Source organism: Synchiropus splendidus, chromosome 3 (genome assembly GCF_027744825.2).
Source record: "Synchiropus splendidus isolate RoL2022-P1 chromosome 3, RoL_Sspl_1.0, whole genome shotgun sequence".
Lineage (NCBI taxonomy): Eukaryota > Metazoa > Chordata > Actinopteri > Syngnathiformes > Callionymidae > Synchiropus > Synchiropus splendidus.
The window spans coordinates 35,982,785-35,993,751 of record NC_071336.1 but is presented as its reverse complement, the minus strand read 5'-3'; the positions used below and the strand labels follow the sequence as shown (position 1 = coordinate 35,993,751).

Sequence of the window (10,967 nt, the reverse complement as noted above, 5' to 3'; positions counted from 1 at the left end):
AGGTAAGTGTGGCATGGCGTGTGTGAGCCCGGGGCGGCTGTCGGCGCGAATAACCTCACTTATCCGGCTGCCGCGGAGCCTCGGCGGGCCGCGCGCGACCCGCGTGGGGCAGCAGCGCGGCCATCCGGTGAACGGCGGGTGTTCGGCGGCTGCGGGCGGAGTGTGTCCGGGCTCGGGATGCGGAGCCGGAGCGGTGGAAGGCAACACGCGGCCTAACGGAGCGGCGTCGCCTTCGTGGGCGCCCCGCGCGCCTGTCACTCCCTCCAGCCGACACCCGCTCGACGCTCAATCCCCCGAGTCCAAGTGGTTCCGAGCGCGCGCGGTCGTGTTCGGGTCCATTCGGAACAAGTTGGGCGACCGTTATCCGCGGCGTTAGCTTCCTCCGCCGTCTAACGGTGCTCGACGGCCGGAGCGTGGTCGGCTGCCGAACCGCGCTGAAAACTGCTGCCAACGTGTCGGGTTTGGATCGGAACCTGCTCCGGTTCCGAGAGTTCGCTCCGATGGGCTCTGAAATGGTGGTTTGAAGGGGTATTTCGTCAGAGGAATAAAACGTGTTGACGTCAGGCATCGCTTTGTGTTGGCTTGATATTTTGCCTCAGAATTTCAGTCGTGTGTTGCGCGGTGTTTTCTGTTGACGCGATACTGCCGTCGGATCGAGCCGCGCTTCCATCTGTGAAGTTTAATCGAAATTGGTCTCAACTTGAGCAGCCTCCAACTCTCGCGATACTTCCGCAGCCTCTGCTCCCGGGGCCTCGAGACTCCTTGTTTGGTGCCTCCTTCCCAAGTTCTCAGTGAAACCGGGAGCGTTCGCGACTCCGTCGCTCGGATCCGCGCAGCGCGTCCCAGACGAAAGACGCCGCCGACACGTCGCTTTCTTCGCTGGCTTCCAACGCGAGCGCTTTGATGAGCCGCGGCGGGCAGTTGATAAGTAGCCGCTGGAGGAGGCTGCGCGCGCAGCAGAGCCACGATGCTGGTGCGAGCCGCCGCCTTCTCCCTCCGCCGCGCCGCGGTTAGAGAGCCAGAGCGCTTCCCTCGCGGTGCTCAGGGAGCGACTCGTGGTGTTTACAGCTGGGAAAAGCGCTTTAGTGGCTGTGCTGTTTGGTTTGGCAAACCCACGTGACCCTCTCGGTGTCCACGCTGACCTGCTCGTGACTTGTGTCCCCGGGGACCGGCACGGCCATGACCTCTCTTGACCCCCCCTCTCTCTCTCTGTCTCTCGCCCGGCAGCACCTCAAACATCACACCATGGCAGATGATTGCGAGTTCCACACTGCCGAGTCTGGCGCCTCCGCCACGTACCCGGTCCAGTGCTCCGCTCTTCGCAAGAACGGCCACGTGGTGCTGAAAGGACGTCCCTGCAAGATCGTGGAGATGTCCACCTCCAAGACTGGCAAGCACGGCCACGCCAAGGTAGGACCTCCACCACACCTGGGCTCGCCTGCACCACTTGGCCCTTCCATGTTCTGCTCCACCATGGTCCTCGTGCAGGGCTCCGCCGTCCTGCCTCCCGTCAAGGACCTTGGCAGCGAGGGATGGTTTGTGGAGCGCAGAGGCAGTTGGATGGTGGAGGAGGTCCAGGACGGTGGCGCCGGACCTGCCCCAGCCTTGTGACCCGCCGTCAGAGGCAGAACTTGGCTGCCGTGTGTGGCACTGGGATGACAGTGTCTGCTGTGGTCCGCAGGTGAACCTGGTTGGGATCGACATCTTCACCAACAAGAAGTACGAGGACATGTGTCCCTCCACCCACAACATGGACGTCCCCAACATCAAGAGGACGGACTACCAGGTGGGCTCGTGTCTTCCTCCGCTCCTGCTGCTCACTTCCTGTGAGGCCTGTCAGAATAAGAGCGTGGCCTGACTGACGCCCTGCTTCCTCAGCTGCTCGCCATCACTGAGAACTACATGACGCTGATGAGCGACAACGGCGAGATCAGAGAGGACCTGCGCGTCCCCGAGAACGACACCGGCAAGGAGATCGTGGCCAAGCACGACAACAGCGACGAGTTCATGGTGAGCGCTGCCGCCCGCCGCGCCCGCCGCGCCCTGACCCTCCGTCTGTCCACAGGTCACCGTCATCTCCGCCATGGGCGAGGAGTGCGCCGTGGCCACCAAGGTGTTGGGCAAATAAGACGGACTCTGGCGCCACCTGGGCCCACACGCAGTCTCACATCCTCATCGGTTCTGTCACCAAAGCGTCGACCTTCAAGGCGACCTCCAACTTTGCCCTTCTGATTTCTCATCTTAGTTTCCCTCCGCGTTTGTTTTCCGTGGCTGTGGGGGTCGTGACCTCGTCCTCGCCGCCTGACGACTAAATAACGATCGATGCTCATTCCTGCTTATTTCACTGTTGGTTTCACGTACATTCCTGAATGTTGAAATAACGAGGGGCTTTTCTATGATTATTTTTTATATTCCTTAGACGAAGACGGCAGTGGGCCTGTAGAAGGGAGGCGGGGCTGAGGAGGGGGGGTGTAGGTGGGACCTGGACCGCGGCGAGCTCCACCGCAGCGTGGAAACAAACCCAGAAGAGACGCGCTTTTTTCTTTCTTTCCTTCTTTCTTTCTGCTCCGCTGCCCCGACGAACAAGTCACCCAGCGAGCCGCCGCGCCGGCCGGTGCTGTGGTGGGGCGAGGGGGCAGAGGGGTTGCAGTGAGCTGTGTTTGCTTTGGGACTCTAATTGGGGAGGGGGGGGGGGCGTCGCAATCTTTCTGTTCACTCGAGGCCTTTGTCACCAGACTGGAGACGGCGAAATAAAGTGTTGAAACTGAAGGACACCCTCCGTCTGCTCTCCTCTCTGATGCGCCCGGAACTCTGCTTTCTTCCCGCGCCGAGGAACGTCTGGGCTGCATCTGACCAAGACAGCGGCCGCGGAGATGCCGGTCGCATGTGCTGAGTCACCAACTCCTCAATCATTAACCTGGCCGGGCCCTTATCGTCAGGTGTGGCCGCCTCTGCACGACCTTCGGACCAGAAACAGGTGGACTCAGCTGAAGGAGTCGCCGCGTCACCACTCGTCTTCCTGTCGACGGCAGCAGAAGCTGCTTTCAGGTGGTGTCACCTGAGGTTCGCTGACATTGGGTGTCTGGTCTCACGGCCACTTGGTGGCACTAGAGATCCAGGTTGGCAGCAGTGAGGTGATGTTGAACACTACAGAAGAGCGCCACCTGGAGCCCCATCCAGGACGCAGCTTGGATCGGCACACGTGTTTCATCCGCAGCTCTGATCCACGGAACTGAGGACGCCATTTGCTGGGGTCGAGTGTTGAGCCAGATGAAGCGATGGGAGGTGAAGCTGCGCTGATCAAAAGCGTCAGACCTGTCGAAATGTTGCTAGAATTCACCTTCTGCACATTTGGATCTTCATGAGTTTTTTTTTTTTTCCAAAACATTTTATTTTCTTTTTTATACACATGACAAAACTTGACATTCCACATACAAAAAATCCAAACATCATGACGTACAATGGTTATGCAATTCATTCTCTTCAAAATCACGAGCCACAACACTATCACAACAAGACAACTTGACACACATTATTGCCCCCATCTGCCCGCCATAGATGTGGACCTTCCCTCGAGCCACACACCTACCTGTGGTTTACTCACGTTTTTCCATCCTGAAGCTGTTGCACGTTTAGCTTGAAGAACACACACGTCCACCAACTTGACCGACCGGCGTGACTTTTGTCAAGACCGGTCTCAACGCCAAAATACAGAACTCTGGGTCAAGAGAAAATCCTGTTCATCGTGATGGTCGCCTTCTTCCAGAGTTCTTTGATCTTGTGCCACTCCCACAAACAATGCAACAACGTGCCCCTTGATTCATCACATGGAATGCAGGTATCCGGTATGTTATCATGCAACGTGTCTAGTTTGATCGGCGTGATGTACATGCATAGTCACCACTTATATTGTCGCAACTTCAAGTGCCTGTTAAGCCTTTGCTTCCATCCAATCCTCTGCAGAGATGTCCTCACCGCAGCCTCTACTTTCTTCCTTGAAGACTCTTTGGAACCCGAAACAAGGAAATCACACCAAAAAGAAACGAAACCCTTTCCATGACTGTTTTTCATGATCCCTTCTTCTAAAGTGGAAAGACTAGGTTTAGTCAAAACACTGTTTTGTGCAGCTGAAATATAACTAAATGACACGAATGTTTGCTCTTTATAGACAGTACGTCCTGGACTGACTTTGAACCCCTCACAGCCCATGGCTGAAAACTCGCATGGGCCGTTCCTGGTTTGAAATCTACGTTGCCCCATACGGGGCAGAAAGATAGAGCCAGACGTCTCTGAACATCAAGCCAGATGTTGACCATGTTCCTCACAATAGGGTGAGTGGTGTTCTTCCTCCGTATGTAAAGATATCTACCGTGCAGGATTCTAAATCCAAGCAGTTTGCCTTCCCTTCAAAATAAAACATAACAGTTCTCAATTGAGCAGCCCGATGATACCATTTCATCATCTTCATGAGGTTTTAAGTCGAGCTGCAACATGCCAAAGCAGGAAGGAGTGAGACAAAAAACAGCTGTTTATCAGCCGATGAAAAGTTTAAGATCATTGCACTAAAAATGGCACAAAAAAAACAACCTCCAGAACAAAGAAATGTTCCCAGCAGCAGGACTCAGTTCTTGTTCATCACTTGCAGAATCCCTTCTGCTCAGTGTTTCCAGCATTGCTCCAAGTGGTGAAGATGGAAGCCCATGCTGCTGGGCTTCGGTCAGATTCATCCCGGAACCCCGTGATCCGCAGTGGACGGCCGTGTCACGTGGCGGCAAGACGCTTCCAGGTGAGGGGCTGAGACATGAGAAAACAAGCAACGATCAACTGCACTGCAAGACAACAACTGTCTTTTCAACAGCATCTTCTCAATTGACTGAACTAGAACATTGAAATGCCAACCTTTTAACAGTAAAGTGCATGTCACACGGATGTGTCTCGACTATGGCCAAATGCCTGACTGTAAATGAGCAAAATGATCAATTGGTTGTGCCACACCGCACATGCTCCGCGATTGGAGCCAGGTTGAGAAAGTAGCGTGGAAGAAGGTCTGGCTCCTTCCTCATAAGTATTTGATCCGTCATCAAGTGAGAGAAATCTCTTTTCGAATTCGACGCAGAAAGTCGATCCAAGTGAAGAATTGATCGAGAAAAGATTTCACACAGATATTGGCACCACTTGTCTTCTTTGTAAATCCTCCACTGAATCCACTGGACATCGGCAGCGGGTCTGCGACCTCATGAATGACGACATAATAACTCATTTGGAATTATTGTGGAAGTGTGAAGAGCACTTTTGTGCTGCTTATTTCATGGTGATCTCAGCCAGGCTCCACATCCATAGATCCAAAGCTGCCCACACGTCGCCCTCCTCACTGGGTTTCTTCATTGAAACGCTCCACCAAACAAGAAGCAGCAAAAGCCACAACCGCTTGCTCGCACTGTAAAATCTTCCTTGGAATCATGTTGCCCCCTAGCGTTCATATGTGTATTTCATTTTGCACCCCGTTATTATTGTTGTCTGATTTATTGCTTTTGTGTTTCTTATGCTTGTGTCGTCCGTCCATGAAAAACATGTGCCGTGATTTGACATTGTAATGAGCGTGTTCAAAGTTGTTTCTTGGACTCGAGGGCAGCGCTACAAGCGTTTCTGCGCATGTGTGGGGAGTCAGGCCAGACGTCAGTTCCGCTGCCCAGCCGCCTCACCGCCACGTCACTTCCGGCTCGCTCTTTCCTCTCCGCGCTCCCAACATGACGCAGGTGAGCCGGCGCCTCTCCGCGGCCTCTTCTTGAATGTGGCGTTACGTCTCCAGCGGGCGGCCGCTTGGCCGCTGCGTAGTCGGCGAAGAGGTCCGTGAACGCTGCGGGGGCTCCACGTGTCTCCCACAGCGACGTTTCCGACCGACACACGACGCTTTTGTGTCGCGAGCTCGCACGTGCTCGGTCATCTGCCGCCGGGCTCGTGCGCGGCCAGTAGCCGGCCGAGGTCACGTGACTGGGTGGTCAGGGCTGCTTGTTCAGTTCAACTGACTCCTTATTTATATATATTCGGCATGCGGCGTTCACGGCCCGCGTGTCGGAAGCCGAGTCTGAATGAAGCGTTGATCGACCGACGAGTCGAGTGTCGCGATTGTGGGAGCGTGTGTGGTGAGACGTGGCGGTTCTGACCCGGAGTCTGGTCTCAGGCCAAACAGAAGCCGCTGCTGCAGCAGAAGAAGCCCGCGGGCACCAAGAAAGCCAAGAAGGGCGTCCAGTGGAAGTTCACGCTGGACCTGACCCACCCGGTGGAGGACGGCATCCTGGACTCGGCCAACTTTGTGAGTCATGTCCCGCCCCGCCCTGCTCCATCAGTGACGGCGCCGCCCGCTAACCCGCCTCTGGACTAGGGCCACCTTCCCTAGCGTGTCACTGTGCTCTGTCCACCAGGAGGCGTACCTCAAAGAGAGGATCAAGGTGAACGGGAAGACGGGGAACCTGGCCAACGTGGTGGCGGTCGTCCGCATGAAGAACAAGATCAGCATCACCTCTGAGAAGCAGTTCTCCAAAAGGTGAGCGCTTCTCCCGCCGGCACCGCCGCCGCGGTTCTGACGCCCTCTGTCTGCCAGGTACCTGAAGTACCTGACCAAGAAGTACCTGAAGAAGAACAACCTGCGCGACTGGCTGCGCGTGGTGGCGTCTGACAAGGAGACCTACGAGCTGCGCTACTTCAACATCAGCCAGGACGACGAGGAGTCGGACGCGGACGAGTAATAAAGCTGCAGAACGAGAACCTGCCTGTCTGTGCTTGACTCTATGACTCTCGGCTGGAGGTGGCCACGGGGCCAAAAATGCTCTTGTAGAACAGCCCGGCAGGTGTCGCTGCCGAGTCTCAAACAGGTTCTTCACACTCTGGCAGAGAAACGTGGCACTGACGGCTCATCCGTCGGCAGCTGCAGTTCCTTTCTCGGGCAGCAGGTGGTGCTGAAGTGACGCGATAAGCTTCATGCCGACCCTGGCGCAGACGTCAGAAGCTGGTGCTGACGCAGCAGAGCGGCTGAGGAGCTCCATCTTCCCTCAGAGACTCGGAGCAGAGTCGGCTTGTGTCTTCAGCTCTGGCGACTGGATTGAGTGGTGCGCGTCACCTGCTGCCGCCGGTCACGTGACTGCTCGGCTCCGTTTGAGCGCAGCTGCCACGTGTCCACCCGACGGGTCTGGTCTGGTTCTGCTGCCAACCGAAGCCTCCTCATCTGGTCTGGATCAGCCAGAACCTGCAGGAATGTTCTGCACATCTGCCCGGCACCTGTGCGTGCCGCACGCCTTCCAGAAGAGAGGAGCTTCTGAGGTAGTCAGGAGTCCGGCTGGGTCCAGTCTCAGCCGGTCCAAACAAGCTGGTGACTTGGACCCCTGCCCCACCGGCAGGAGGTGGCCTGCGCAAGGTCCAAACCTCAGCAGGTTCTCCAGGTTCCTCTGTCAGGACCTCCCACCCGGCACCAGCAGGAGCTGGTCTCACATCCTGGAGCAGGTCCGTGACAGACCAGGTCAAAGTCCCATGTCTGGCCCATGTCTCCACGGAGACCCAGCACCCGAGCAGGTCCCTGTCCTGTCCAGCCGCCGGAGCTGGGTGTGACCTCCGGCTCAGTCTGGTCTGATGGGAACACTGAGCCGTCTATTCCAGACCTGGACCACCCGACACGAGACCAGAACCAGACTGTGATCCTGATCCTGAGACCCAGAGTCTGGGTCACCTGTTGGGACACCACAACCAAATGTGGACGGTTGCCACGGCGACAGCAGCAGCTGCTCTGGCCTGCTGAATGATTCATCAGGTGGTCACATGGTCTCAGGTGTCTCCAGCGACCTGTCCGGCTCCAGTCTCAGAAGCTGCTGCTCAGGTGGACGTGTGTCGACGACCTCCAGGTAAGCGCTGCTCCTCTGAGCCTCTCTGGGCTTGTGTTCTCCAGTCCAAGTCCTCGGGTCGCCGTGTCGTCAGCTCGGCTTGTTACCAGGTCACCGGCTCCTTTTGCTGTCAGGAATGATGTCGCCAGGTCGTGTGGGCGGGGCCTGGGGCTTTGAGTCAAAGGGCTGCGACATCATTTCCCCTGCGCCATGTTTTCCTGGGACACCATGCGGGGTCCGTGGCTCCGAGCTCTGAGTCCGGGCCCTGACCTGGACGGTGTCGGCGGGGCTGCAGGTGGATGTTACTGGGGTTGTCGCTCACTCCACGATGGAGGAAGCCGACAGGAAGCAGCGTGGAAGCTTGATCTCTGGAGAAACTGATCCTGCTGCTTCATCAAACTTTCAGCAGGTTCTGCTCCAGCGGCCGTGCACAGCAGCGGAGGACTTCCCATCACGCCCTCCCGTGTCTCTGTGCCTCACCCCAGCCGCGTTCCAGCAGGAGGCGCCGAGGAGGACCCAGGCCATTGTCTGGTGGCACCAGGGGGCGTGGCATCAGCAGGTGTGGCACCAGGGGGCGTGGCATCAGCGAGTGTGGCACCAGGGGGCGTGGCATTAGAAAGCCCGGCGATGGCGGCGCGGCTCTCCAGCGGCTCCTGGCCCGACGCCTGGTTCAACACGCGATCCCGGCTGCTGCGGACCAAGCCGGTGGGCGGGATGGCGGCCGGGCAGGACGACCTGACCGAGCTGGCCCAGGACTCTCCGGTCGGCCTCGCCAAGGTCCTGACCACCTTCGACCTGGTGTCCCTGGGCGTGGGCAGCTGCGTGGGCACCGGCATGTACGTGGTGGCCGGGCTGGTGGCCAAGGCCACGGCCGGGCCCGGGGTCATCCTGTCCTTCATCATCGCCGCTGTGGCCTCCATCTTGTCAGGTGAGACAGGCGTGCCGCCCACCAGGGCCCCGCCTGACGCCCCCCCTGCACGTGTCTCCCAGGCGTCTGCTACGCCGAGTTCGGCGTCCGCGTGCCGAAGACGACGGGCTCGGCCTACACCTACAGTTACGTGACGGTGGGAGAGTTTGTGGCGTTTCTCATCGGCTGGAACCTGATCCTGGAGTACCTGATCGGCACGGCGGCCGGGGCCTCTGCGCTCAGCAGCATGTTCGACTCGCTGGCCGACCACAGCGTCAGCGGCTTCACCGGTGCCCACCTGGGCCGGCTGCCGGGCCTGGGTGAGCCGCACGGCACCCGCCGCGCCTCTGGAGCGGCGCCTCACCTCCGCTCTTCTCCTGAGTCCAGGCCGCGGTGAGAGCACCGCCCCGGACCTGCTGGCTCTCCTCATCGCCCTGCTGGTCACCGGGATCGTGGCCATGGGCGTCCGCAACTCCGTGGTCTTCAACAACGTCCTCAACGTGGTCAACCTGGTGGTCTGGGTCTTCACCGTCGTCGCCGGCATGTTCTTCCTCTCCGCCGCCAACTGGGAGGGCGGGCGCTTCCTGCCGTACGGCTGGTCCGGGGTCAGTGCGGAGGTGCGGCCCCGCCCGGGCCGTCACCTCCGTCTGACCCTGAGCTCGCTTCCCACCCAGGTGATGAAAGGGGCGGCCACCTGCTTCTACGCCTTCATCGGCTTCGACATCATCGCCACCACGGGAGAAGAGGCGCAGAACCCCAACACCTCCATCCCGTACGCCATCACCGCCTCGCTGGTCACCTGCCTCACCGCCTATGTGTCGGTCCGTACCGCGTGGTCTGCAGTGGTCAGCACCTGTTGGCGTCTAAGCGCCGCTCCTCCCCCTCGCCCAGGTGAGCGTGGTCCTGACCCTGATGGTGCCGTACCAGCTGATCGACGGCTCGGCTCCTCTCATGGAGATGTTCGCCGTGCACGGCTTCCTGTGGGGGAAGTACGTGGTGGCGGCGGGCTCCATCTGCGGCCTGACGGTGTCGCTGCTGGGCTCGCTCTTCCCCATGCCCCGGGTCATCTACGCCATGGCGCGCGACGGCCTCCTGTTCAGGTGAGAGCCGGGCGGCGGCGGGTGGACGGCTGAGCTCTGACCTCTACGGCGCAGGTTCCTGTCCCGGGTGTCGGCGCGGACTCGCACGCCCACGCTGGCGTGCGTGGTGTCTGGAGGCTTGGCGGCGCTCCTGGCTCTCCTGGTGAGCCTGCAGGACCTGATCGAGATGATGTCCATCGGCACCTTGCTGGCCTACACCCTGGTCAGCCTGTGTGTTCTCATGCTGCGCTACCAACCGGACGAGTCGGACCTGAGCGCCGAGCCGGACGGCGGTCAGGAGGACCGGGACTCCCTGCTGAGGAGGCTCCTGGGGCGTCACTACCACAGCCTGCGGCTGCGCTTGGGGATGCCGGAGCCCTCGGCCCGGCCGACCCCGGCAACCGGCCGCACCGTCACCCGCTGCACCCTCCTCTTCTTCCTCGCCAGCTTCCTCCTCTGGACCGTCGTCATCTTCGGGTTGGAGGGCGGCACGGGCGCGGGCGCTGCAGTCTCGGGCGTGGTGGCGCTTCTGATGGCTGGGTCTCTGGCCAAGGTGCTGGCCACCATCCTGCAGCAGCCCCAGAGTGGGCGGAGCCTGGCCTACATGGCGCCCGGCGTGCCCTTGGTTCCTGCGGCGGCCATCTTGGTCAACAGCTACCTGATGCTGAAGCTCTCGCCGCTCACCTGGACCAGGTTCTCCGTCTGGTGCCTCCTCGGTGAGTCCGCCTCACACGCCGCCGCCGCCGCCGCTCCATGACTCTGACCCCTCTCCCCCTCAGGTCTGCTGATCTACGGCTGCTACGGCGTCTGGCACAGCTCGCTGGAGCTCAGCGCCCGAGAGGAGCAGGTCCACGCCAGCTCCTATCAGCGCTTCGACGACCACCTGGACGACACCTTCTCCCCGGAGCTGGAGCGGGAACCCCGGTACCAGTACCAGGAAGAGGAGGAGAGACCCTACCAGGGCTGGTCGGCGCCCGAGGAACGCGGCTCTTATCGTGAGCGGGACCTGGAGCCGGAGCCGTGCGACCCCTCCGGGGACCAGTACAGCTACCAGAGCCGGGGTTGGACCAACGCGGCCTTCGCTGAGGAGGACTGAGTCCTGGCGCACCT

The 10,967-nt window shown here is 59.6% G+C and overlaps 3 protein-coding genes across 3 annotated transcripts; all 3 read left to right on the top strand.

Moving 5' to 3' along the window:
* Window positions 1-1,164: 1,164 nt before the first annotated feature.
* On the top strand, window positions 1,165-2,329 carry LOC128755387 (eukaryotic translation initiation factor 5A-1-like). Its single transcript, XM_053858772.1, has 4 exons — window positions 1,165-1,410; window positions 1,682-1,786; window positions 1,879-2,010; window positions 2,066-2,329. The coding sequence occupies exons 1-4, from the start codon at window positions 1,180-1,182 to the stop codon at window positions 2,126-2,128; spliced, it is 531 nt and encodes a 176-aa protein (XP_053714747.1). The 5' UTR covers window positions 1,165-1,179; the 3' UTR covers window positions 2,129-2,329.
* Window positions 2,330-5,667: 3,338 nt separating this feature from the next.
* rpl22l1 (ribosomal protein L22-like 1) lies at window positions 5,668-6,765 on the top strand. The gene is made up of 4 exons (XM_053858779.1): window positions 5,668-5,756; window positions 6,182-6,313; window positions 6,423-6,544; window positions 6,602-6,765. Exons 1-4 carry the CDS (start codon window positions 5,748-5,750, stop codon window positions 6,744-6,746), a joined length of 408 nt encoding a protein of 135 aa, XP_053714754.1. The 5' UTR covers window positions 5,668-5,747; the 3' UTR covers window positions 6,747-6,765.
* A 1,733-nt stretch (window positions 6,766-8,498) lies between these two features.
* On the top strand, window positions 8,499-10,953 carry LOC128756000 (probable cationic amino acid transporter). The gene is made up of 7 exons (XM_053860123.1): window positions 8,499-8,799; window positions 8,862-9,098; window positions 9,166-9,383; window positions 9,453-9,599; window positions 9,670-9,878; window positions 9,933-10,573; window positions 10,637-10,953. Exons 1-7 carry the CDS (start codon window positions 8,499-8,501, stop codon window positions 10,951-10,953), a joined length of 2,070 nt encoding a protein of 689 aa, XP_053716098.1.
* The last annotated feature ends 14 nt before the right edge of the window (window positions 10,954-10,967 follow it).